Source organism: Corylus avellana, chromosome 6 (assembly GCF_965113065.1).
Source record: "Corylus avellana chromosome 6, dhCorAvel1.hap1.2, whole genome shotgun sequence".
Lineage (NCBI taxonomy): Eukaryota > Viridiplantae > Streptophyta > Magnoliopsida > Fagales > Betulaceae > Corylus > Corylus avellana.
The window spans coordinates 6,643,862-6,671,758 of record NC_142495.1 but is presented as its reverse complement, the minus strand read 5'-3'; the positions used below and the strand labels follow the sequence as shown (position 1 = coordinate 6,671,758).

The following is a 27,897-nucleotide window of genomic DNA, read 5'->3' as shown; positions in this document are numbered from 1 at the left end:
CGCCAATGGCACCAAGATTAAATTACTAGCTTCATAACGTGCCATTATCATTACTCTGTGTGTGTCAGAAACTTGGCTAGATCCTTTTAGATTTTGCATACGTCTCATTTTAATTAAATACGCAATGAACGGATTTAACTAAAGCAGGCTTAAAGATTAAACCTCCCCTACCCCCCAACCCAAAAAATAGAAAGGAAAGAAGAAAGAAGCTATTTGTAGGTAGACAAGCTTCACTGTAATATGCATACCCAAAAATTTCTAGCATCTTTTTTTTTTCTTGAAGAGGAAAAAACACAACTTACATATGCCTATACATGCAAGTGATACACACAAAACAGGACCAGCAGCACTCAAATTAATTGAGTTCCCAATTTGCTAATCCATGTACCAGAGTTGCAGATGTGTGCAAATGCACACAAAACACACACAAACACACAAGCAGAGTTTTTGGCAGGTGACACCGGCAGCAGTATCATCAAAGAAGAATTCAAGGCACATGTATAGAATCAGGAGACATTGATATCATTTGAAGGAGGCTGGAATTTGAAAATGTTTCCTCTAGTGCAGGACCCCTTCTACTACCTCCATCCATGCTCTCTTTAGCAATATGTACCAGCTCCCTTGCAACATCAATCATGCCAAGTTTGCCATCTCCACCAAACAATAAGCATCTTGTTGCAAGGTCTGCAAATATCTCTATTTGCTCTCTGCGGAAAGGCGGCTGCTCATGATAGTAAAGGAGTGGATCCACAATCTCTTCTAGCCTTCCACACCTTATTTTTTGCAAAGTTACAGTTGGCATGTCCAAGTGATTTGTGCCTGCAATAATCTCAAGAAGCAGCAAACCCAGATCATAAACATCATTTTCCTGCAAATGCAAATCTTCATAGCTGTTATACAAATTAGAACCATTCCCAAGGCTTGAGCTAAGTAGACCAAACCCAGCAATCTTCACAGAAAAATCTTCGTCTAAAAAGATGTAACCGGATTTGAGATAATGGTGGAAGATGGGAGGAGAAATCTCATACTGTAGGAATGCAAGAACACTAGCTGTTTCTGCAGCAATGTGCAATCTCTTGTACCAGTCAAGGCCAATATTATGTTCTCTACTTTGATGTAAATGTTCCTCCAAGGTACCATTTGCAGGATACTCATAGACCACAAGTGGGGTGTAGCCAGAGTCGATACAACATCCAAGGAGGCGGGCCATATTCCTGTGTTGAACAGCAGATAAAACCTCAATTTGGGATAGGACTTGAAGTAGGTCTCTTTCATTGTCACATTGTAACTTGTGCACAGCTATGTGCCATTTTTCCCCAAGAACCCCTGCATAAATTGTGCCATTTCTGCCATCTACAAGCTTCTGACCATCTTCAAACCCTTTAGTGGCTTCATCTAGCTCATGGTAAGTAAATAGTCGAGTTCTACAAGCTTTTCGGAATGAGATGGTGCTGTGAAAGTAATCCTGGTCAGGGGCAAATTTCCTCTGCTTAACTCGTCGCTTAAGTAGACAAAAAAGTGCAATCAAGGAGGCAATTATGAAAACTGGAGCTAGAACTCCTGCATGGTTAGGATGCTATGATGTTATTCTCTCAGGGACAATGTTGAGATGACTGAACATATTAGAAAAGAATTCTTGGAGGATAAGAAGAGTCAAAAGGCTACACAAAAGTCATATGAGTCGCAATAATAATGAGGAGTTACCTGAGATATAAATCACTTGAAGTTAAAGAGTTTTATAAGTGTACTTGTAACATGTAAGAACTGATGAGTTGCATGTTGTTTATTATAAATAAAAGACAATTTCTCCCATTGATCTATGGGAGTCAAAACCCAAAACCTTGTGTTCATATAAATCTAATAGAACAATCACTAAAAATGTTTTAATACCTGTTACGGGTCTAATGGAGTGCAAAGGGATGGAGATGAGGACTCTTTCCAAGAGTCATAGCTAGGAATAAACAAGCAGCAAGATGTTTTCTACTTTCATTAGAATTCCAATTCTATTTCCATTAGAGTTCCAGCAGTATAGTTCAAGAGGTAGCATGTTATCTCTTCATTGGCATAGGGTTCCTCGAACTATCCTAAATTATCCATCAAGTGCTTGACAAATTAGGCAACAAAATCTTCAAACCACAATTCATATGAAAATCATAAGGCACATAAGGATGTAATTCTTAAGTACGTACCGGCTACAATTATTACTTTCCTTTCACCATGTCTTTTGGTGTAGCAGTCATTTCCATATGCTTCCCGTCCATCCTTAATGCATGCTGTCAAAGGCATGCCTAATACATGTGAATGTCATAGTTACAGGGAGGTGTCTTTAGCAATATCAGTAACAATAACAATGTCGCAAATTCAAGCAAGTAGAGCATAATTAAAAGATGTCCACTTTCAAATGATTAAGTACCCAAGCAATAATTTTTTCTTTTTTTTCTTTTTTCTTTTTCAAATGGATTAGTTTAGTTTATTGTTATAATACAGTAAACTGATTTATATCACTTGTGTTTTGTTAGGTAAATTTGAAGGAGAGGGATGAATAGGATTCACTGATATATATATACCATATACTTGGATATGTGTGTTAAATACATCAAACAAGTTCAGTAGATAACAGTACCAAATCGCACCAAATGCTTGAATCCACCCAATTTTACTGTTTCCATTATGTCAATTGGTAGGCCATAATCAGAACATGTTAATTGGATGATATTCTGTTTGTGGTTCCCTTTCTACAGATGTTTAAGTACTTCATTCATGGTATTAAAGTCAATTTAATTAACTTTTATTTTTTTATTTTTTATTTTAATTTCAAATTCCTTTAGGTTCCTAATGGAGTCTAGAATGGCCCACACAACATACAGATACTTATTAGTAAGACACAGAGTACTGCAGCAACAGCAATAGTCTGGCTGTGGCTTATGAAAGACCTGGTGTCTTTCACTAGTGAATCACAAAATAAATAAATAAATAAATAAATAATCCTAAATATTTTTGTATGTTGCAGCTGTCATGATGACTGATGAGCATTGTCTAAAACATTATGACATGCAATAATGATGTCAGTGGGATGCACCAATTATTAATGAGTGCTAACATCTGACATCTAACTTACACTCTCATCATTATCTTCATACATCAAACTAACCTATATTCAGTTATCATGAAATGGAATCACAAAGATATCTACCATGAACTTTCGAATACAATTAGTGGTAAGATTTCTCTTAATACTACCACATTCAGAGCCACTCAAACACATCATACTCACTGAAAGATCTGTGGATGATAATTTCAACAAACCAAACACATATGATGGTTTAATTCACAGGCAATTTCAAGGAAAGGGATAAAGTTGTCCATGATGAAAACAAATTGAACAAGTACTCACACTTGAAGCACCCGCCTCCATTTGCAAATCCATCTCCAATAAACCCATCTTGACACAAGCACCTTACCCCTCCTTCAACTGCTGTAGCATTGACAATGTATGAATTGGTAGCACAAACTCCCCCGGATGAGTTCCTTGGAATAGCCCATTCCAACTTAACTCCACGCTTACCTGAAATAGTCCCTCTCAGAACAGCCCAACTTGAGAACCCTCTACACCCAAATTTGGAAAATCCTGAAAATCCATCGCCAACATGCCAGATGCTATGATCGGAGAGGGGGTAGCAGCAGGCGGGGGAAACGCTGTCACTGCCATCACAATCAGGCAAGTCAATAGTTTCGCATTCTGCTTTACACAATGAAGAATCCTCACAATCATACAAGCCAATGACATTATCAACCGCCACGGCAAAGTAATCGTTTCTACCGAAACTGAAGGAGTGCAAATCGTTATACTGACGACAGGCAGAGGAACCTGGAAAGTCCACTAGTAACCCATCAGAGAAGAATTCGAGAACCCGATAGCTTTCAGAGCCAATGTTGAGAATAAGGGTGGTGGAGTTAGAGCAAGAGAGATGGAAAGCACTAGAAACAGACCCACATGAAGTATTCAAGTGAAATGGGAATGGGATGTGAAATCTCCCACATTTTTCATTGCTGTGATTTTGTAGCTGTTGATTTTGTCGTGGTTCTGCAACTGCAAGAGAGTGAGACATGGGTAGTTGGCTAAGAAGCCTGAGGAGAACACAGGAAGCAAAGAGTAAAGGTTGCATTTGTAGTGAAAGGGTTGACTGCAGAGAATATTTGGAAGAACAGAGCATGTTGATGTTGCTATGGTAGTGCCGGCCTGTTGAAATATTTTGAGTGGCAGGATATATATCTCTAACAAAAAGAGATGATCATATGGTTTGGCATGTCAGATAAGACCCACAATCAGGAAGAAGGAGATAGCAACGTGGCAAGATCAGACAGGTAGTAGTGCATTGAGGAGGGAGGGCATAGAATTTAGGGAAGGGTGAGAAGATTGGTCTGCGGAATGGGCTACAGCTTGTACAGCATGGGATGGTGTGTTCTATGTGATCAGCACGGCCGATGTGCGAGCATTTCAATTCATTTCAGGCACCATTATTTTATTAAAAACTTGCATGGGACTTAGTTTATATGAATTTGCATGGTTTTCGAGATTGGATAGATATAAATTGTAAACAATATTGTATACAAAATTGTTTAGTTTGAGAATTACGGAATGTCAGATCTATAATATGTATATATCTTGAAAATGCTGATCATCTGCTATATATATATATATATATATATATATATATATATATATATAGCATGTAAGAGAAGATCCTCAACCTCCAAGAACACGCGTGGTGGGCACTCAAAATGGCATCTGTGCTCACATAAGGCTCAGTTAGCTTCACCCTGGCATGAAAGTGGTGCAAATGGAAAACAATTTTGTATATATGTATGTGTATGCTAACTCTAGCTTCTTGGTACTGTTGTGAGTGAGGTTCGTGTTGGGATGCCAAATTTTGCCGGGTCGTGTGGCATAATCACATGCTAAATGGGTGGCCTGAACAAGGCCAAAGTGGACCTTCATTTGGTGTACTAGCTAGAATGAAATCATCTCTCCCAAGACCCATGAGAATGAGGTCGAGACAAATTACATGCTTCTGTACTTGCAACTTACGAGGTCGGAAGATACATGAGGTGTTTGAGGATTATGAGCATATTTGGAATTGCGTTTAAAAAATAAAGCTTTTAAATAAAAAAACGCTTTTAGGAAAAAAACGCTTTTGAGAAAAAGTTTCTTAAAAGTGTATTTTGGTCATTTTTAGGCTTTTTAGATTCTTAAAAGCGCTTTTAATTTTTTTACCAAATGAGTACTTTTTCTTTTCAAACGAATTTTTTGAATGTTAAAAATATTTTTAGGCCACTCAAACGCAATTACAAATATGCCCTAACACAATCTTGGGCTAGCTGGTTTTCGAATGCTTCAGATAGAAGGAAAGTATCCTTATTGACTTCTTAGACACTGAAGCCCACGGCCAAGATTACCTTAATTTGCAGTAAAGTTGCATCGATAGTGATTGATTTGGCTAATTATTTATGTGAACAAATAATACAACAACAAACAATTGGTCATACATCAACTACACCAAAGTTAATTGTACACATTCACAAGCAAGAAAAAATGTATTTATATGCTTCTACTTGAGATTTGTATCATCATTTCATGTTGAGTATGTAATGTAGCGTGACGTAGTAGACTTGCAAAGACAAACAATAAATATTTCATAATTCTTCTAAAAAATCTAGAGTCTATCAAGGAATTGAAAAAAATATGAGAAAAACTCAAACTTTGAGTGATTCTTATTGAAAACTGATAAAATATAACAAAACTTCGTTTTAGGTTGTTTATAGCAAGTATTTATAGGCAACAAAATCCTAGGCTTCCACGTACACTAGGTAATCTTCCTACGATAAAATATAAAATATAACAAAACTTCGTTTTAGGTTGTCTATAACAAGTATTTATAGGCAACAAAATCCTAGGCTTCCACGATACCCCATATTAATTCCGATGATTTAGAGAGATTGGAGAAACTCTGGGTAGTAGGAAAAATGAAAAAAGATGAAAGCTTCCTAGTAATATCAAGACATCTAATGTACCATCCTACCCTAAATGATATGATATTATCTGTTTTGAGCCAAGCTCGCATGATTTTATTATTGGGTTTACCTTAAAATGTCTCATATCATTTAGAGAAAACATATTCCATATAAACACATCAACTTTTTCACACCCAAATAATATAGGACGTCATGCTTGAAGGAACCTTGCAAATGGTCCTGGATTTTTCCTAGTTTCATCGTATCTTCCATAATACTCATAACCTATATTTGATCTAATCGCTTTCATCTTCTTGTTTTTTTTCTGAAGCTCTACTATAGCTTTCAAATTTCTAAATGCTTCCAATAAGTCTGACTTTTCATGAAAGAGTTTAATGTGAACATAACAAAAATAATCATCAATAAAAGGTGATGAGTACTCATAATTTTGCAAGCCAACAAGAGTAATGGGACCACATATGCCGGTATGTATTAGCTGCATAACATCCTCACTTGCCAACCTTTTGTTTTCTAGTTTTAGCAGGAAGTTTCCTTCTAACACAAGATTCAAAATTAGAAAAATCTAGGTCGGCAAGGATGCCATCTTTAATCAACACGGTATAGAGAAGCCGGTCCTAGAAGTCGAGCAAGAGGACCGGAAGGTAGATGCAGTTGCCTAAGCTTGATTTCATCATTTCATATATAGTTCTTTGAGGACACACTATATAGTTTTCTAAACGGCTTTCGGTACTTAATATTTCTTTTGGAATGTATTAGACTTGATTACTATGTGGTGCTTGTGAATGGAGTAGTAACATTCCAAATTAATTATTAGCTAATTACGGGATGTTACACTACTGCCTTTGTACAATAGCAACATTACTTGAAAAATTATAGGAGTATAATCATATCCAAATGTACAAATATTATAAAAAGAAACACTTTAAAAAGGAAACAAAAAAAAAATTACTATAAAAGAGAAAGGATAAAAGGTAAACAAGGCCCATACCCCCAAAGTAAATGGGAAAGAGACCCTAAACAAAGAGTGTTCCTAAAACATAGAGAAAACAAATTAAAAGCAAAGTGATAGACAGATAAGGTTGATGTGGAATTCTAAATTAACGTTTGAATTGAATGAATAAAAATTCAATAATTAATTTAGAATTTCATATCAACATTATCAAAACAATTTATATTAGGATAAAAAAAATATAATACCAATCATTACTTAAACTAAAATAATAAAAGGTTAAAAAATATTATCCAACCACACGACGACTCGGCAATAATATCCAACCAGGGGTAAATAAAAAAAAAAAAAAGAAAAGGTTTTTACCAGTGGTAGATATTAGATAAGCTAAATATCCACTCAGCAACCGGCAGCTCTCCGTCTCTCTATTCTAAAAAAGATCAAAAAGGACCAAAACAGTAGTGTCCCTCTGCCTGGAAACAACATCGGCGTCGTTTCCGCACAAATGCATTAAGAGAGTCCAACGTAGACCAAAATCCTTGTTGGATTCAAATTCAATGACCACCCTTATACCCAACACCGCAAACCCTTCAAAAACAGAACCGCCTGATTTGATGTCGCACAATTGATCGAGAAGAAGAAGACCCAACTCTGTTGGTCGGGTGGTTTTGGTTGCTTCTAGAAGAAGACATGGATCTTGGAGAACCCAAACACCATCCCCGCTTGATAGGGGACTACATACTGGGTCCGAGAATCGGGTCGGGTTCCTTCGCCGTGGTCTGGCGGTCCAGGCACCGCTACTCGGGTGCAGAGGTCGCTGTCAAAGAGATTAACATGAAACAACTTTGCCCAAAAGTCAGTAACAATTTGCGCAAAGAGATTTCCATTCTCGGCACCATCAATAGCCCAAACATCATTCGCCTTTTCGAGTCCTTCGAGGTATAACACGCTTTTGGTTTCCAAGGTCTGCTTGCGTTAGACATTGTTCTTTCATGGCAATTATTAACTGCACGTGAATGTTATGTTGGTTGCAGATTGATGATATAATTTACCTTGTTTTGGAGTATTGCGATGGTGGTGACCTAGCGGCCTACATTCATCGCTACGGCAAAGTTTCCGAGGCCGTTGCGAGATACTTTATGAGGCAATTGGGTATATATGATCAACATTAACTTTACTTTTTGGCTGCTTGAATTACAATCGGTTCATGTTTTTTAATGTTAAGGCAATTGGGTACGTGCCTCACCCTAATGATACTCTTTTTCGGCTGCTCAGTTAGACCAAGTGAGTGGTTTAGTGGTTAGACAACAGGGTATATGCCTAACTCAGCCTTATGACTAGTTTAGGATGTTAATCGCAATCACATCGATGTGATTACTGAATAGGCTAGTGGATATGTTCCAAAGTATCGATTCTTAATAGCTTACTACATTTTATTTCCCATGTTTACGATTTTTTGCATGTGTTAATAAAATAACATTGTTGGACTTTTGATTGTTCAATTTGGATTGTCTTTTGCAGCCGCAGGATTGCAAGTACTTCAAGAAAATCACCTGATCCACAGAGATTTGAAGCCGCAGGTACTTATGCTTCTCCTCCAGCTGGAATTTCAAATATCTCCTCATTTGATTGATATGATGTTATTCCTTAAAGTCAAATGTAGAGCCTTTGCACTAGCCGTTTATATTTCTCCCGTATTAGAATGTTTTGCTAATGACGCACACCTTATAAATTTGTGGGACTGTCGTCCCTATTCATTTAGGCTGTGAGAAGTTTTCACACAAGTAAGATGTCTGTTTTATGGTTAACTTGTACCAGACGAGTCCCTGTATTAAATGTTAACCTAATTATCATTCAATACTTTATATCTCATGAGGGACAATTTGGTAAATCCAAGTGACATCCATAATTAGATTTCTCTTTATGATGGTAACTGGATTTTGGTAACAAATTGAACATTTTTTGTGTTTGGTTCAAGTCTTGCTGATTCTTCTCAAATTTGCAGAATTTGCTCTTGTCAACTAGGGAAGGGACTCCACTTTTGAAGATTGGTGATTTTGGTTTTGCAAGGTAAAATTCTTTTGATAAGAAGTTTAATACTTCCAACAGCATTTCTGCATTGATGTGACATTTTCTGCTGCAACCAAGAGATTTTTATTTTTTATTTTTTATTTTTATCTATGCAGTTCCTTAGAATGGAAAGGTCATCATTAACATAAGCCAGCTCAACAAAAACTTATTCCAATTTGTTTGCCTTGCCTACACGTATCCAGCAAAGTTTGTCTGGGGTCATATATTTCCACTAAATTTTTAAGTTATCGAGTTAAACCCTTGGGTCATTCTTGTGTCTTAAATGTGATCATATGGTATAAAAGATTATTCTGTTTGTATCAGCGTTTCTAGTTCCCAAACTTTTCATAAACATTTGTCCTATACAATTTGGAAATCTGTAACTTGCAAAAATATTAAATACCACTGAGTGCTGAAAGTCGATATTTTTTTTTAAAAAATGAAATAAGTCTATCAAATTTGGCGCACACGGTCTATAGATAACTCTAGTTCATTCAAAATATTACTCAAGCAGATTGAGTTGGCTGGCAGAAATTGAAACCTCTTGTCACTTTTATTAAGCAAAAAATAAAATAAAACGATAATATGCCAAATATATCAAATTATCATTTACACTTGATTGTTTCCTTGCCTTGTTTCTCAGGTCCCTGTTGCCCCAAGGCTTGGCGGACACCCTATGTGGTTCACCATTATACATGGCTCCAGAGATTATTCTGAACCAGAAGTATGATGCAAAGGTGATGCAACGTAAAACTGAAGTCACGTTCAGTTTTATCTTCTTGTAGGTAGTTGTTCGTTTACAGTGTTATCTTTACTTATTATTATGCTGCCTGCAGGCTGACTTATGGAGTGTTGGGGCAATATTTTTCGAGCTGGTGACTGGGAAGCCACCATTCCATGGCAATAGTCAATTTCAGGTTTCTTGAGAAATTATAAGATTAATTACTATCTGAAAGATCATAAGATTTTCTATATTTGATCAAGCCTATAAAGCTACTAGGACGGATATCAATATGGGCGCTTTTGTTTTCAGTACTATTTCATACTTTTTCTGATTAGTTTCTGTATTGCAGCTTTTTCAGAACATTTTAACCTCGACTGAGCTGCGGTTTCCGCAAGGTGCTTTGGAAGAACTACATCCAGATTGTGTGGATCTTTGCAGGAGCCTATTACGTAAAAACCCAGGTACTTTTGATGGGATTTTCATTTGTGCATGTCTTTTGTCGGGGAAAAGGGGATTCTTTGGGGGGGTGGGGAAGGTTATTGGGGCCGTGGGGGTGTGCACATTTATTTTTATTTACGATTTACAGCTCAACAGTTCAAATTATTGTTCCACTATTAGTCATTATAAATCTCAAGAGTTTGCCAGTATAGCTCATCCTGAAACATCCATATTTATTTGAACTTCAATTTGCAGTTGAGCGAATAACATTCAAGGACTTCTTCAATCACAGGTTCCTAGGGGAGTACAGGTTATAATCTCTAGCTTCTAATTTTTATAAGGCATTGGTTTGGGGCACATTTCTTTTTCATATTGACTGGAAGCCCATTATGTTTTGGTTGTTTGGGGATCAAGGTTTTAAAACTCTTATCTTGTAATCTGTAGGCCAGCTACACTTCCACCAATAAAATCAATGATTGGGATTTTCAGTTCTACTGCCTCTGATGAGAGATTGCAATTAAATTCTGGGTATCCCATGAAGTTATCTAGCAGAAACTCAGCAATAACTACTACATCTGTACATCAGAACATACAAAAGCAAGGGAAAGATTGTGTCAATACATCCATCACTAAGAGTGTTCATGGGTTTACACCAAATATTGCAAGTGGTAGGCTGAGGAAATCTGTTGATGGTGGTGCATGTTCATCAGAGCAGCTTCAAGGTCTGTTTCTCTTTTTAGGATGTTTCCATATATGCTCATGCTTTGTTTGAAATTACTTATTTTTTCTTATCTATCCAGTTTCTGATTCGATGGAGTCTATTGAGAAAGGTTATGTCTTAGTCAATGCTCATTTTGCTTCAATGGAGGCTTTCTCTTATTACCTTGGGACTTCCCTGCAAGATAAATCCACCACCAGAGTTTCTGTCTGTCCTTCAAGGAAAAATGACTGGGATTTAGGTGTTGCAATGCCAACAATGGAGCTGGCTGATAGTTCTCTGGGTTGTCCAGCAAGTGCACAAAGCCATGGATCAAATCTCTTGGTGGCACCAAGTGCATCATCTATATTAAGGGAAGTGCAAGGACTAACCATATTGAATCATTCAACTAGACTCCACTTGTTACATCAGTATGTTCAGGCTCTTGGAGAACTATCACAAGAAAAGGTTAGTTATTTGATGCTCTTGGCATTAGTGGATATTATGCTCATGAATGAGTCAGATGGTATTACAACAATGTATACATATACATTGCAATATAAGGAGTCAATGCTCTCTCTCTCTCTCTATAATACTTGCAACATAATTGAGAAAAGGTTTTCAAAAGGATTTATGAATAGTATACATAGCACGAAGTGTATATTTAAAAGTTATTTTCAACGGTAGCTTTTGAATAAAGAAGTATAAAGTTGCAATATGAAAGCTTACCCAAGGCACACCATTTCGATCGGGGATTATATGTTTGAAACTCTATGTTGAGCGGGGGTAGTATGCTCAATGTTCCTAAATTGAATGTGGTTAAATCATTTGTTGCCTGGAGTTGAGCTGGGTGGTGGTGGCTCAACAAACCTAATTTGTATAGGGTTAGTTTGTGGAGCTCTAATTGAGCACAGTGGCATGCTTGACCATTTTGGTTGAAGGGGAGAGGACATTCAGCTAACCCAATCTGTTTGGGTCAATTATTTGAAGCCTTAGTTGAGCGAGGTGGTTTGCTCGACCTTTTTTAGTTGAATGAGGGAGGACACTCAACACCTTCGGTCAAACAGGGTAGGGAGTTTGAAACAAGCTAAGGGAAATACTAGTTCAGTAAAAATATAATGTATTTATTACAATATGTTCATGTCTGGGAAGTTTTGAAAAATAGAAAAGTTTCTCTCATTTTGTATATCTAGTAAAAAGGATTTTCCTTGCATTATTAACAAGAAAGAGGGAAAATTTTAAAGAGCTTCAAGCACACGCACAACATGGTTGGTTGCATTTACTTGCTAAACTGTGGACTCGCAGTTACACCTGTAGAATTATCCAATTTTATAGTTATAGAGGCCAGAGACTCGGGAGAGCTGAAATAGCTTGGATTTCTACCCTTAGAGCTTGGGAAAAGGATCCTCTCTATTTCAAAATCCCTCCATTTCCTCCATTTAGTGTATTTTGAAGGATATTGCATTTAATGCACTACCATCATTAAAACTTTTGGACAACACTACCCTTCAAAATGCACTAAATGAAGGAAATGGAGGGATTTTGAAATGGAGAGGATCCGTTTCCGCGAGGGCTTGAGGTGGATTTATGGTTGAGAACTCAAACAAAGCTTTGACAGAGGGATTAATCAGGTTTGGGTTGTATTAGTAGTAGTATCTCTTGCAGGTTAAAGTAGGGGATCTATTGCTTCTCCCATTGATTTGTTTGTTTATCCACTACTCTGCTAGTCGGCCTTGGTCAGTCTTTCCTGCTTGTGACTCGACTTTCATGCATTCCATCTCCCCAAGATTCATGATGCTCTATCCAGCTCACCTTCGTCTGGCTGGGTTTATTCTTATTTTTTATTGTTGGGCGAACTTTTGTATAATACTTGAATTCATGGTGGGAGTGTTAATTGTTTCCTATCCTGAAAGGCATAAATAACTAATTTCAGCAATCAACTGCTCTTCAATAAGAGCTAGCTTGTAGTTTCTGAATGAATGGGCAATTGTGCAGGAACTACAACTCTCTATGTGCTATAATTACTAGTTCAACGGTATAAGTATTATACATGATTCTTCCAAGCACTTTAGCGCATGTACATGTGTCTAATTCGTTCTAAAAGTCTTGCACATTGTTGTTTTCGTCAATGTTGTGCTTTTTTAATACATGATTTCTCTTGTTATTATTACTTGAAGTAAGTTTAAATTTATTTATTTTATTGTCAATTTACTTAATTCATCATTTTTTTTTTAATGTTATAACCGGAGTATAATGCACCATTTCTCTGCTTTAAAATGCATTTTGAGTTTTCACATCTGACTGGTACTTGCTACTGCTTGCAGTATAATGCAGGACTTTTTCAAGAATCATTATCAGTTGAACTAGTAGTTTTGGCTCTATGGAAGAAAGCTCTTCAAATTTGCAGCTCTTGGATGGCCTCCACCGCAGAAGGTGAATTACCTGCAAGCAGTTCCACTAATGAGCCCATACCTTCTTCAGAAGCTGCAGGTTTGTCACCAAACACAGAAAACCATATAGATTTTAGCAGGCCTTCATCTGTTTCCTCGTGGGCAGAACAAGGGTTTATTGCTGCATTTGATCGGGCAGAGAAGGCATCGGATCATGTCAGTCACATGGATGGTTAGGCTCCTTTGAACCTTCTGTAATAATGCTTTATGTCACTCCATTTGCAAAACTGGCTTTGCAATTTAATATAATAGTACATTAAATATATTGCAGGCGGTGCCGAGATGCCAGACGCAATGGAAATCATATACCGAGAAGCACTTGCTGTTGGGACTAATGGTGCTGTAAGTAAATAAATGGCCCTAAACCCTCTAATCCCTTTCCATAAATGAATCGGTACTTGCCTGAATATAAATCTTTTTTGCCTTTGCTCAGGTTGACGAGTATATGGAGAACAAGGGTAGCGCAGCAGCATCCTACTCTAAAGCAATGCTTCTGCTTTCATTTATTGTAGGAGAAGCAACATCCCTGCCACTGAATCCACCTTTTTCACTAACTCCTGCTAACAAGAAGCGAATTGAGCTTTACATTATCAACTTGCAATCCCGTCTGACTCACTTCCTGATGCCACAGCCTTCTCCTCCCGAGTAAAAGATATTACTGGCTCTATACAGCAGTCATTAGAAAACCAGCTTTAATGGATATCTGATTACTGGAGCAGCACAGTCAGCTGCAACTGTACAAATTTTTTAACTCTTTTTTTCTTTGGGGACTAGATGACGGAAATACTTGACAGGTGTCTAATGTACAGGGAAGCATATATAATTGATTGTCGGCCATCTAGAACGGGAGGGGAGGATGGCCTCCATTGCCTGAGCTTGTGTAAATAATATTTTATCTATTCTTTGTCCAGACAACAATGTGAATATAAATGGCAAAAGAAACTTCAGTCAAAAAAAAAAGAAAAAGAAAAAGAAAAAGAAAAAAAGAAACTTGTACAGTTGGGATTTTTGTAGCTGCATGTGCATGTTTTCCAGTTGTTGGCAACGAGGTTCTAGTTGCTTGTCATTACCTTTTTATTCATCTTACACAAAACAGGTATTGCTTAAAAGTTAAAACAATTGTGCATTTAAATGCATCAGAGCTAATTGCAAGATGAAGAAACTAGGCATGGTTGATATCAAGTGCATATATATCAGAGAAATTGTGGTGCAGTAGTAATGAGCTAAAAGCATGTCACATTTAATTGTTCTCTAGAATCAACAGGCTTTTTAGCTCACTTGTACTCCTCCTGGGACACTCACACTATCCCTATGTGATGACCAAAAAATTTTAGTAGATGCTGCAGACAAACCTTTAGACTAAGGTGACCAGATAAAGGCCTGTACGTATTAAACGATTCTTATCTAAGTCTATTTACGGAAGTCTTCAAGTTGAGTGTCATGGTTCAAGAGTATATGAGCAACTGGAGACATAATATACTACACACACCTACACGACAAGTTTCGTGAGCTGGACATCGAATGGAACAGAATAGAACATAGATACATGAAAATCAGAAATCACATGCAACAACAAAGGTTTCCTTTGATTGTGTGCAATGTGGGAGATCAAGTAGAGGCCTCTCCTTCCAAGCGTATTCTCTTGGGACCTTTCTCGTCACCTTGACTGCTGGTATTTGCCACCCCATTTTCCTTGGCCTCTACTGAACACCTTTTGTATGGCTTAAACCCCGTTCGGCGAGCCTTAAGCTTTAAATGTCCAAGCCCTACTGTCAGCAGCCCCTCCTCCCCATTGTTGCTGTATCCAAGGTTTGAGTTTCCTTGTTGGCTAGAACAAGTCCCCCCGCCTAATTGGTTGTTGAGGTCTAATAACAGTGATGAATTTCCATTTTTCTCATCTACATTTTGCTCGTCTTCTCTGATGTTGTCCGTCTGATGTCCCTCGTTCTTCACATCATGTGGAGGTGAAAAACTTTGTGGCAATCTCTCTCTAGAGAAGAGTGCTTGAAAGGCCATTCGCCCCTAAGAAATAAAATTATGCAACAAGAGTAGGATTCAATGCAGAAGCCATACATTAAAAAAGACAATAAGAAAAAGATGTATTTTCTTTGGGTAATATAATAAAGGATTCACTGTCCTATTATTACCTCTTCAGAGACTGCCTTCCAGGAATCATTCATGTAGCTGGCAATTCTCAAGCGGCGATTATTAGTCTCAGAAGCTGGATGGTTTGCATCAGGTTCATTTGACTCTTCATTCCCTTTCTCGTGCTTCCCTAATGCATCCGTCTCTACGTCACTGCTCGAAGTTGTGTTGGAACCACATGAGGAACGGTCTACCTGTTTTCTGCCTTTTGTTTTGTTTGAATCATGGAGTTCAGTAGCTGCTACAGCATTCTCATTATCAGTAGCTTTTAACCCAGTGTTTAGCTTTGCACCTCCACTCTCCTCAGAGTCTGATGATAACCGAGTCGGTGATTTTGAGGCTGAATGTTGAGCTTGCACAGTTTCTGAAAAATCTGGGTCCTGTTGTTGTAAGGGAGGATTTTGACGAGCATTCTCTTCTCCCTCTGTTTTGGCTTTTGGGGGTTGACCATCTATTGGTGGATCAGCTGTGGATGCAGGAGCGCAGGCATACGCAGTATGAAGAGGAGCACATAACGGAAGCAGTCCATGGGCTGCCCACCATGCAGTTGCAGCAGCTACAGTAGCAGCAGCAATAGCTGGCATACTTGGAGTAGAGCCAATTTGCCTCAATGGAAAACTTCCTTGGGTGCCTGCAGGAGAATCTGCAGAAGAATCCACATTTGCAGGAGGCCAAAATGTAGCTGCAAAGCTTGCTGCAGCATGGGCAGCAGGATTTTGCATCAAAGTAGAGACGATAAGACTTGAAAATGTGGAGGAAATGTGGAGGAATGATTGGTAGTCATTCTGGTTATGGCAAATTGGGGTAAAGGGAGTATGGAAAGCCGGAAATGATTGATGAGCAGAAGATCTGGGAACGTTATTTTGATGTACAGTAGTAGCAGATGCAGCTGGATTTGAGAACAGGTTAGGATGTCCATGAACCTCTCCCATTGGGTGAAATATGGAGTCCTGGAATGACATATCTGAGGAAGGAGTTTGAGTACATGTTCCTTGGCTTCCATCCAGAACGTGCACAGGGACATGCCTTGGGTAATTCTGAGTGGCTTGCATCTCATCCATTTGCGATGCACAATTTAAACCATCTTTTTTCTCACCTTGATACGATTTCTCATGTGGAACATTAGAATATTCCGACTTTGAGCCTTTACTTGTGCCAGTATCCTGAACTGCCTGTTTGGTATCAGCTTTCTCTGAATTCTGATTTCCTTTAACTTCAACAGTGACATAAGATTCATTTATCTCATCCGAAGTTATTGCCCCTTTCACTGAAGGGATAAACTCCCTTAACATGCATGAATTTCTGAGTGCAACTGGAGTGGGCATGGAACTTTTGTTTACAGAGGAAACAGAGGAATGATTAGCTTCTTCAAAAAGGGTAAAGACTTCTGAGCAATTTTCATCCTGATTATCTTTCGCGTTTGTTGCTTTCTCATCTCCACTAGGTTTCTAACAAAAAAACAAAACAAAAAAGCACAAGTGATGTTCTTGGCCAAAAAATAAAATAGTGATGAAACAAGAATGGTGGCTGAATTTAAGAGAACAAAATTGAAATATCAACCTCAGGAAGTGGTTCTTTCTCCAAGTCCAGTCCTTCTTTAAAATGCGAAGAAGAAACAGATGTGAAAAGTCTTCCATCCTTTGCACCCACCTGAGATGTGGGAGCACCAATGCTTGTCTTTCGAGGATAAGGATTGTTTGGTTTCCTTTTAGGGCGAGGAGGCGGAATGTCTATGTCAAGAGCTTGTCCTACAGGAACACCTTTAACGAGAGCCTCCTTCTCTAACTGAAAGTGGAGAATTTGTTAGCAAAACCTCCTGATTTGTATTCCCCTCCAACACATTAAAAGCAGCAGTGCAACCTCAAAGATAACTTAGTGTCAGAACCCAAATGCTTTAGAATAGCTCGATTACTGTGTCTTATAAAATATACATTGAAAATGTAAGCACCAAAACAACAACAAAGCTCGGGAAGAAGTACCTAGCATGAATGCACGAAGAACAATGTCGAAGAGACATTTTTAAATCAAGAATGGAATGAAATAAGATATTCACGTCATGGCATGGTCGAGAAGTGTTGAAATTAAGGGGAAGGGAGCATGGTAAAGGATAGTGGTTCCATATATAGTCAACTACGGCAATTAGACTTTAGAGACTCCCAATAAAGCTAGAAGCTTTTGGCCTGAAGTTGTAAGAGCCACTTGACGAATTGAACCAATGGTAGAAATCTAATATGAGAACAGGGGAGATCCATTGACACCCCCAATATTTGCACACATTTACCCACATTATACATTGCTCATCTGAACCTATATATATATATATATATATATACACGCATACACATATAACTTATTTTATATTATATATTGCTCGTGTAAGTTATGTTATCAGATTGGTTACATCTGTTGTCAGCAGAAACTATGGTGACAAGTACTTCATTCGAATTACTCTATTCTCAATCCCATCAAATTGAATGGACTAACCATAACAAGTAAACATTACTAATGGATGAGATAGGAATTTAAAGTTGAGACACATAGCCTTGATGATCCTAAAGCAGGTATGATAAATCTCCACTTAATTCAATAAGACATATTACCTACCGCATCCTTTCTTCCAAGAATTGTAAGATAGGGTTTCATTTGCCTATGCTTCTGGATTTGCTTTGAATTATAATTTTTTGACCTGTTCTCTAGATGAAACAGAAGTTTCAGAGAATGCACCATGGATTCATTTGGGTTGACCTCTAAGTGCCAATCCACAAAAAAAAAAAAAAAAAAAACTCTGAACTGAAATCACTTCGTTAAGTTTACTGGCATCATACTTTCCTATTTCTTTTACTGGCATCATACTTCCCTATTTCCTTCGATAGCACATCTAGTGACAAGTGACATACATATTCATCTTTTCACTTGTGCAGTTGTGCTCAGGTGGGGTATGTAACTTCCCTTTTGAGTTAATTTGAAGTATCCAGATTGACAATAATATCCTAGATTATCTGAATACATGGTCTCCTCATGACACATATAATTTTTTTTCTGTTATCTGATTTCAAAACAAACAGCAGCCTCCCCAAACTTAAGAGTAAAGGTCAAAAGGGCATAGAATCAGTTGCTCCGGCCTGTTGGTGGCTTCCAGTTACAATAAGTGGTAGGCCCCTTTGGTTGCACTCCAAATGCTCCAGCCCTGCTGGAATAACAAAAGGACTCCAATATTGCATCACTACCAAAGAGGGTGCGCGAGAGAGAGAGAGAGAGAGAGAGAGAGAGAGTACAAGGAGCATTCAAGGTTCAACTTCTTTGCTCACTAAGGATGCGACAAAATAATGGGTTAAAAGAAGGGGATCCGTTTAAATTGAAAAAAGAATGATATATGCATTTCATAAGCATGCTCCCTGCCCTATTTAATTTGCAATTTTATCAGGAAACAAGGCGCACTTTTATTATATGCGAATGCACCAGAGCATGCACACAAGACCAGGTGCACATAGAACGAAACACACACACACAGAGGCCTAATGAGAAGTATAATTTATAAAAAGGTCATTACCCAGTGCTGGCCCTAATTCAGAACGATGTAGATAAGAAATTATTTAAAACAACAATGTTGAAAATACAAGATCAGTTAGTGAGGAACCTCTTTACACAGCAGAGAATTTATTTTAGATTGGTTGTTAAAGCATCTTAAATTTGAAGTGGTAAAATAGTTGTTTTTTCTTTAGAAGTAAGCACAATTTATTAAATAGCGCAAAAGGCGCAACCCAAGTACACAAGAAGTATATAAAATAAACACCCAGCTAAAAGAGGAAAAAAGTTCAAGAAAAACACAAAAGTAAAAATATTTAAGTCAAGACAGCTGTCCAAAGATAAAAAAGAATCCTCAAGAAAAAATTCTTTAGTGTCACGATCTTCAAAACAGCAACCATTTATTTCCCTCCAAAGACACCACATAAGGCACAACGGAACCATCTACCACATAGCGGCGTTTTGAAGCCTACCAAATTGCAAGCAGGCAAAAAGGTCTACTCCTTGACTAGGCATAACCCAAGTCAACCTTACAAGGCTGAAAATGTATTCCAAAGGGCACTAGCCATCTCACAATGGAGTAAAAGGTGGTTCACTATCTCTCCACTTTTCTTACACATTCATCATCAATCAACCACAATGATATGCTGCTTTCTAAGATTATCCATAGTTAGAATCTTCCCCAAGGCAGCTGACTAAGCAAAGAACACCACTCAAAGGAACCTTATTCTGCCATATACTTCTCCAATGAAAAAAAGTGTTATCATGGGGAGTAAGGACATTGCAGTATGATCTAACATCGAACAACCCTTGTTTGGAAGGTACCTAACAAAGCTTGTCTTTGCCATCCTATCTCAATCTGAGGGAGTATAACAAATTAAAGAACAAGGTAAAGAGATCCACCTCCTAATAATGAGCCGCTTTGAGAAGGTTAATATTACATTGATGAGAGTCGCTAGAAAGCGCCAAATGGTCTGCCACATAGGCATCCTTGCAACGAATCAAACTGAACAAGTTAGAAAAGCTGCCCTAAGGTCTTGATCCCCACCCCACACATCATGTTAGAATCGAATTCACGAGCCATCACCGGCCTCAAATCTAGTATGGCTAGAGAACTGCCCCCAACTCCTCATGGTATTCTTTCATAGCCCCACTCCATACGACTTGTGAACCTCATTAGAACACCACCCAGCCCACGCGCTTCCATATTCAAAATCTACTACCACTGTCCACAAGGCCTCTTTCTCATGAGCATAATGTCAAAACCACTTCCCCAAAAGAACTCGGCTGAACAAAGTAAATTAGGGACCCTCAATCCTCCTTCAGATATCGGAGATCAAACCTTAGACCAATTAACCAAATGGAATTTTAACTCTTCACCGACACTGCCCCACAAAATGTCCCACTACAACTTCTCTATGTGGTTGACAACACCAACTAGGAGGGGAAAAAGAGACGTGAAGTAAGTAGGCATATTAGATAATGTACTTTTAATCAAGGCAACACTCCCCCCCCCCCCCCCCCCCCCCCCCTCTCTCTTTGACCAATACATCCACTTTCATCCAGCCAAACGACGTTCTATCTTCTCAATAATGACATCCCATATAGTTGTTAAACCATCTTTACACTCTTCAAGTTAGAAAGAAAGACAACCAATAACACAAGATGCTGCCTAGAGCCAACATCCAGTCATACTGCATTTTAAAATAAGACCAAAGGGATATGAAAAAATGTTATACATCATCGATCATCTAGATATTTCATTCTCTCCCAATGCACTACATATGAGCATGTTGGATAACACTCCATATTCCACTTCTATGATGGCCAAACTTCCATTTCCAAGAAGCAAGCAATTCAACAAACCTCTTCGGCATTATTCACAGAATCCCCCGAAGAGAGAGAACATCTAGACTATATTACCTGAATCTTTCCACATACAACACCAATCTATACACAATTAATCCCCACCTAATAATATTTTCTATTGTCAAGATTTTACCCAAGGGTAATGTCCACACAAATAAATTATGAGACTTCCGTACACCATATGCTCCTTCATGGGAACTCACTAATAGAATTCCCTACCAAAGCTGCATAAAAAGAACGAATCTCAAATTTTCCGTTACAATCTCAAAATAGAGGAAATTTTTCTAAAAGTTAAAACATTTATCAATTTAGCTTTGTACGTTACCTTTAAATTTGAATTCACATTTTTTAAAATTTAATTTGCATTTTTTTTTTCAAATTTAATTCTTTTTTATTAAAAAAATAAACATTTGAACCCATCTCTCTTGGTTCAAATATTTTAATAAATATATTTATTCTATTAAAATAAGCATCATTTATAAACTTTTATTGATAGTAAGACGAAGCAAATATTACTTTTTTGCTAAGAAGACCTCCAACACAATTTTATCCTCTCCATCACCCAAAGGAAAATTAATGTACAACAAGCAACTGACTCCAAGTCTCCAATGCCCAGTCCTGAATAGCATGCACATATAGTAGGATTCCAATGATGAGCACCTCCTTCTTCCAATCTTTCAATATAAGAGGCAACAAAAGCATCCTTACAAGAGATAAAAGAAATAAATCCGGAAACAAATCTTTCAAATCCCTCTCCCCATGCGACATGACATACCTTTGATAAGAGTTATTCGTGGTAGTGCTAGTGCATACCCTGATCCACTACTGTCAGAATAGCATTTCCTGCTGCATTGTACCAGAATTGAACCCGCCTACCATTACCTACTATAGAACTCAATGAAACATGAAAAAAAATCCCACCAACGTCTAATATTCTTCTGCAAGCTCATCTTATGAGATCCCTCTAACCTATACAGAACTCCACCAACCCTAATAATCCCCCATACTTCACTCCAATAATACGTCTCTGCAACTGATTCTATTCCTCACCATAACACCATAGCCGCTTCTCCAATAAAATTTGACTAAAAAAACTTAATTTCCCAACAACCAACCCACCATTACTAATAGGAGAGGACACCACATTTGAGTCTTCCAAACGAAATAAGAGTCCCCCCAATCCTCCCCGCTTCTGTTTTGATGCAACTTCTCAATTCTATTAGCAACATTGACAGGCACAGTAAATAAAGAAAGGAAATAAGCACATAAACTAGACAAGGTGTTCGTCAAAAGCCTAATCCTCCTACCCTTAGATAGATATAGTTTCTTCCAACTAGTCAATCTCTTTTGAACCTGTTCAATAGTAGAATTCCGCACATTTTGCGCCTTAAAAGATAATCCCAAATAAGTCAAAGGCAAAGGCCCAACCCTTACACCCTAATACACCAACCAATTCTGTAATTTCCATGACTTCCCATACCAGAACAAACTCACTCTTCCCCAAATTCACTTTCAAACCCAACAGAAGTTATTTATGTATGACTATTTCCTTACATGCGTAAGATGGTAAAACAATTATCAAATAAAAACTCTTATAGTTCCCTGATAAAAATGGTTAGCACAGTGGGGATACAATTGTGATACAGTTGGGATCAAAAATAAAATCTTCTGAATAACAAACAGGGTTCCAAATGATATTTTCAAATGTTTTCGGTCAAATACTTGAAGAGGGGATTTAAATGTTTTATTTTAAAAATTTGAAGCACCAAATAGCAAATTGATTGATGTTAATAAATGAATATTTATGAATATTTTATTTTTTGACCACTACTGTGAAACTAAACATGGATGATAGTTGTGTTCTATTCTAAATGTGTGTTATTTCATTTATTGATTAATTAATCAACATGTCCAAACCGTATTGTACCCTGGTTTTTCAAGAGTTGTTGGGTTGCTATACCCTTATCACATCACATCTATATATCTTGTCCATACCAGTACTTCTTAGGAGACGAATTTCGACTAGCATGGATACAAGCTGTATTTGGCATGCCATACCATTCATAAACGCTTCTATCCACGTAAGCTTACATTTACATGATACATTAGAAAGGACGGAATACCACAAAAGCATAACCCAATTTGTCCAGCACTGGTAACAGTGCTTATGATTCTTCAAAATTTCCATGACTAGGAGCATGTGAAACAAGAGATGTCTCAATGTAATGGTGGGCCACCTTCACATCCTAGAAAATTAAAATGAATATCTCAAAACTGGTAGTTAATTGAACTGCAGTTAAGCTCTCTCAGTGGTACCCTTTGCTTTTAGTTTCAGTAGCAACTTTCTCAAAAATCATTTAAGGACATTAATTTTCCCCTTTTTTTCTAAAATTAGTGGGCTCCTAAATTGACAAATACTCCTCAAGATATCTCCTTCATTTATGCCGTTTTATATGTCATGGTTTAAATAATAGACTGAGTTTTATGATGTTCTTATTTTATTTCCTTCCACTTCTAATCAGGTAACGATGAATCATGGGGTTCTTCATTCAGCACTCACAACTTACATATGCGATTAAATTGTTTAAAATACAACCTATAATCAAAGCGCTGTGACTTTAGTGAACACGTACCCAAACATGGTTGCACATGCACACACACTGTAAAATAAAATAAAAAGGGCGGCTGGTCTGGCCAAGCAGTTAATGGGAAAACATTATATCATACCTTCTTCGTGAGAAGAGAGAAATATCATATTCAGAGAGTATTTTAGCCATTATATTATGCGAGTGATGAACTACTATATATATGTTGTGCACATGAACTAAACTGTGAATGATACAATCCTAAGACAAAGGGTCTACTTAATTTGGTGAAATTCACAGAAGAGATAAAAACCATATTATCTCATAACCTAGAAAGTAGAATTTTGTGTGAAGACAAGAAAACAATCTTTTGCTACACTCCATCAAGTTTCAGCACCAAAGAGATTAAACTGTGAACCACTAAACCTCACCCTATATTGTTTTTCAAAATAGGTCTTTATAACGTCCTAATGACAAAGGTGCCTAACTCAGATGCCAATGGGCCTCCTCAGGTTACCCAACGATCCTTAGAATTAGATCTTGAATACTTAAGACACCCAAATAGTTAAGCCACCTCGACCTTTAATAAAAGAAATATTCACTGGTAGCTGACCAATTTCCACCAGCACCCAGCTCAATAGCTCTTTGGCCTCTCAAATGATCTTTTCTTCTCAATGGAAAAAATAAGGGACCCCTTGATTTTACCAGGCTAGCCTTCCCTGAGGATGAAGCCGTTTCTATGTGTGAAGGTCCACAGGCAACCTACTAGTGATGTGGTACCATCCTCATGACTGCCGTTCTTACTCTATTATTCCCTCTTATAAAAACACATAAATCCCAACCACTTGGGATAAAAGAAGAAAAAAGAAAGGTTGCTACTATGTCATAACAGGATAACAAAATGCTTATTGTTAATTCAGTGACCATCTGGGAGATACTGAAGAAATCTACAAGGAAAAGAGATACTGAAGGAAAAAAACTTGGGTGTGTTTGGTAAAGTTTTTGAAAAGGTGAAAATTGATAAGTATTTTCAGTGAGGACAACTTTTGAAAAGTGTTGTTAAACGGGATCTATAAAAGAAAATTGTTTGGTAAGTAAGTGTTTTTGAAAAGTACAAATATGAGAATGTGTTTTCAGAACATAAAAAGAAAACAAAAGCCGAAAAAAAAAAAGAAAAAAAAAAGAAAAAAGAAACTTAGGGGTGGCCATCTTGTCCTCTATTGGGGATGGTCGCTCGGGCACACCCCCACCCCTTCCCTTCTCTTGTTGGTGGTGGCTGCACAACCCACCCCCCTCTCCTCCGTTGGGGGTGGCCACGCAACCCATCCCAACCCCACAACCGTCCACTCTGTTCTTACATTTAAACTTTACATGGTGTGTGTGGATGTGTGCTGACAAAAGAGAAGGGGAATACCACCAAAAGAACTACCTCTTCTTCCCCTGTCTGTCTCATTACGCATAACAAGCATACGTAAGAACAACAACAACAAAACCTTTCCCCTTACAAAACTCCTGCAATAGTTCTCAATGCACTATATAGATAAATAAGAGCACCAAAAAATTATATCCACAACAATTGAGCTAAACGGAATATAATAAGACAATAAAACAATCACCAGTACTTCAAGACAGAAGTGGAACCATACACAAAAGTATAAATATTGTCCGCAACAGGCAAATTACATTTTATACAAGTATAAGGCGAGAAGGTAGCGATTGACCTTTGAAAAGAATTTCTGTGCATGACTTCTGATCTGCACAGCAGTCTTTGTTCCTATATGTTCTGCGCATCACCAAGTAAAACACAAAAGGGAGAACAGCAACGAATCTCCAATTAAGAGAAAAATACATAACAAGAGAATTTTATGGCATTTCCTAACAGGAGATACCAAAGGTATTCAACTCAAAACATCTTCCCAATTATCCTAAGTTTGCACGATAGAATGCACACAATTCAATTTGCATATGACTATATGTACAAAAATGAGAAAAGATAAAAATAAATAAGTTAAAGGGAACAAGGGAAGTAAAACCTTCGATCCGCTGCCAAGCTCGTCCATAAAGCTTCAAGGCTTCTAGAAACCTATTATGCTCCTCCTCTGTCCATCGCTCCCGTTGCTTTGTAATTGTGTATGGTTTTCTTGTCTACCATTCACAGAAATTCATAATTCACACATTTAGCTTCTAACACATGACTTAAATTTCAACAAGCAGTCAAAATAACAAAAGTTAAACCAACCGCCATCCAGTTATCTACTACTATCACCTTAATAACCAGTTCTTCCCCAGAGGAGTATGTGTCCATTACCGGACCGGGGCAGCTAGCAGCTGCTTCAAATCCTCTCTAACAAGCAACGGAACAAACGAAAGCCTCCATTGGTTTCTTGCCACCTCGAATACTATAAATACTAAACCCGCCGTCGTCAATAACAACAGTTGATATGCTGATGCTACTGCAAAAGAAAAACAAAATCGACAATCATCGGTAGAGATCCGCCTCTGTATAGTATGCGCGCAGTTTAGCATTCCAATTCCGAACTACTTCACTTTGTACTATACTGTAAAATAAATTAATATTTAAATAAAATCTTTTCAATAATTTTAAGAATCCACCAGAACGGAGAGAGACGCTTCTCCGAAAGAACTACTAAAAGAAAATTCCTTATTCAGAATCCTCACCAAAACGAACCCGAAGACGCCAAAACCTTTAGAAATGTAAAAAAGAAAAGAAACAAACTTTGATCAGTATACATCAACCTATCCACTTCTCTATAATACGCGTACGCTACCGTTTCAGTAACGTTGTCTCTCTATTTGCTTACCGAGAAACCGTAAGAAAAAGCAAAAGAAAGTGGAGTTTCTAATGTCAGATTTTTCAATTCTCAACTCTGTCAAACATGACTATTCAACTCAGTTGAGTTGAGCTTTTCAAATCCAAAACAGCGTAAAACGAAAAACTCAGTCTCAGTTTTTCACTTATTTTGCTGTAATTTCTCGGCAACCAAACAGAGAGAGGAAAAGTTAAATCGACTTAGAAATTGGAAACAGTACCTTTCGAGAAAGCCATAGTGGAGAAGAACTCTGGAGGCAAGGACATGACTCGGATCACGCATAGGGAGTGAACTCACCGGGGAATCGCTGGAGAAGCCATAGTTTCCAGCAATGGTGGATCGGAATGCCTCAAACTTTGATCTGGCAAGCGGAAACAATCAAATTTCTCGGAGAAAGAGAGAGCGAAGAAAAGGTGAGCTCCACAGGGAAGAAGAAGAAGAAGCAGAAGAAGAAGAGGCAGTGAGAGTTTCCCTGAGACCTTAAACACCAGAAACTTGCAGTTAGAGGCTACGGAGCAATCTCAGCCACTATCTATTTTCTTCGCAGATTTATTTTTCTTATTTACAAAAAAAAAAAAAAAAATGTTTTCGCTTTTATTTGAGGCTGCGAAGCGCCCCAAGGGTACACTGAGAGGAGAGCTTCACGAAATGACGACAAGTGGCAAAGGTATAGTGGCTGATTCAGCTCACGCCCTTCCCCTTGCACTTTTTCCCATTTTCGTCTATTTCTTTTTTTTTTTTTTTCAATTAATTTCGGCCTGACGTTGGTCTCTTCAATTCTCGTCCACAAACTCCTTGGCTGAGGTTAAGTACGTAAAAGCGCCTCCAGCTGTGCGCGTGGGGCCCCTTACCCACGTGGCACCTAAAGGAATCGGGAAACCGGGTGTTGCCGAGCGCACTTTGTTTGACCAACGTGGCTGTTGCCAAAACCGGCACGTGGCGTTTGGTCGAGAACTAGAAGCTGGTAGTGCTAGGTTGGAACAGCACGAGGCATTCAGGTTATGGACGTTCTTTGTAGGCCTGTAAATGAGCCGACACACTCGACAGCTCGCTCGATACCCGCCCGGCTAAACTCGAATCGAGCTCGAGCTCGACACTGTACAAGCTCGCTCGTTACTATTGAAACTCGCTCAATTAGCTAGCGACACATACCCGACTCGCTCGATTAAACTCGACGGGGGCTCGTGAGTTCGACTCATTTAAGTCGAGATCATTTAAAGTTCGCCCGGCTCGTTTAGGGCTCGTGAGCTCGACCCGATTATCAATTGACCCGACCCGACTGCACGAGAATGTAACTATGTTTATGGACTATGTTATTAATCAATAATAATCATATATTTAATGTGTATATAATTAATTAATTAAAGATATAACTAGCATTATATTTATATGGACTATGTTATTAATTATAGATCGAATGTGTATACAATTAACTAATTAAGGGTATATTGAACATTATATGGACTATGTTATTACATATAGATTTAATGTATATACAATTAACTAATTAATATATGTAAAAATAACTAATATAAATATAAATTATATAATTATTATTAGTGTATAACATAGTCCATATAA

At 37.9% G+C, this 27,897-nt stretch overlaps 3 protein-coding genes across 3 annotated transcripts; 1 reads left to right on the top strand and 2 right to left on the bottom strand.

Moving 5' to 3' along the window:
- Positions 1–454: 454 nt before the first annotated feature.
- LOC132188551 (Protein kinase superfamily protein) lies at positions 455–4,336 on the bottom strand. Its single transcript, XM_059603042.2, has 3 exons — positions 3,395–4,336; positions 2,190–2,273; positions 455–1,560 (listed from the first exon to the last, which is right to left on the bottom strand). Exons 1-3 carry the CDS (start codon positions 4,212–4,214, stop codon positions 488–490), a joined length of 1,977 nt encoding a protein of 658 aa, XP_059459025.2. The 5' UTR covers positions 4,215–4,336; the 3' UTR covers positions 455–487.
- A 3,068-nt stretch (positions 4,337–7,404) lies between these two features.
- Positions 7,405–14,260, top strand: LOC132187239 (Protein kinase superfamily protein). Its single transcript, XM_059601484.2, has 13 exons — positions 7,405–7,921; positions 8,017–8,134; positions 8,504–8,562; positions 8,988–9,052; positions 9,696–9,789; positions 9,889–9,969; positions 10,126–10,237; positions 10,470–10,524; positions 10,659–10,936; positions 11,015–11,379; positions 13,236–13,533; positions 13,633–13,703; positions 13,795–14,260. Exons 1-13 carry the CDS (start codon positions 7,673–7,675, stop codon positions 14,008–14,010), a joined length of 2,061 nt encoding a protein of 686 aa, XP_059457467.2. The 5' UTR covers positions 7,405–7,672; the 3' UTR covers positions 14,011–14,260.
- Positions 14,261–14,533: 273 nt separating this feature from the next.
- On the bottom strand, positions 14,534–26,872 carry LHY (Homeodomain-like superfamily protein). Its single transcript, XM_059601482.2, has 8 exons — positions 26,537–26,872; positions 26,165–26,190; positions 25,752–25,938; positions 25,519–25,630; positions 25,207–25,268; positions 17,067–17,291; positions 15,509–16,954; positions 14,534–15,383 (listed from the first exon to the last, which is right to left on the bottom strand). The coding sequence occupies exons 3-8, from the start codon at positions 25,788–25,790 to the stop codon at positions 14,970–14,972; spliced, it is 2,298 nt and encodes a 765-aa protein (XP_059457465.2). The 5' UTR covers positions 25,791–25,938; positions 26,165–26,190; positions 26,537–26,872; the 3' UTR covers positions 14,534–14,969.
- Positions 26,873–27,897: the final 1,025 nt, after the last annotated feature.

Excerpts from the sequence above, each read along its gene's own strand:
- LHY (XM_059601482.2), bottom strand. The coding sequence starts at position 25,790 with ATGGACACATACTCCTCTGGGGAAGAACTGGTTATTAAG. Across the intron at positions 25,269-25,518 it reads AGCTTGGCAGCGGATCGAAG|AACATATAGGAACAAAGACT; the intron begins GTTTTACTTCCC and ends GGTGATGCGCAG. Across the intron at positions 17,292-25,206 it reads CACAGAAATTCTTTTCAAAG|TTAGAGAAGGAGGCTCTCGT; the intron begins GTCAATCGCTAC and ends CTCCACTTTCAG.
- LOC132187239 (XM_059601484.2), top strand. The coding sequence starts at position 7,673 with ATGGATCTTGGAGAACCCAAACACCATCCCCGCTTGATAGGGGACTAC. Across the intron at positions 7,922-8,016 it reads GCCTTTTCGAGTCCTTCGAG|ATTGATGATATAATTTACCT; the intron begins GTATAACACGCT and ends TGTTGGTTGCAG. Across the intron at positions 10,238-10,469 it reads CCTATTACGTAAAAACCCAG|TTGAGCGAATAACATTCAAG; the intron begins GTACTTTTGATG and ends TTCAATTTGCAG.
- LOC132188551 (XM_059603042.2), bottom strand. The coding sequence starts at position 4,214 with ATGCTCTGTTCTTCCAAATATTCTCTGCAGTCAACCCTTTCACTACAA. Across the intron at positions 2,274-3,394 it reads TGGAGGCGGGTGCTTCAAGT|CATGCATTAAGGATGGACGG; the intron begins GTGAGTACTTGT and ends TGCCTTTGACAG. Across the intron at positions 1,561-2,189 it reads GAAAGTAATAATTGTAGCCG|GAGTTCTAGCTCCAGTTTTC; the intron begins GTACGTACTTAA and ends CTAACCATGCAG.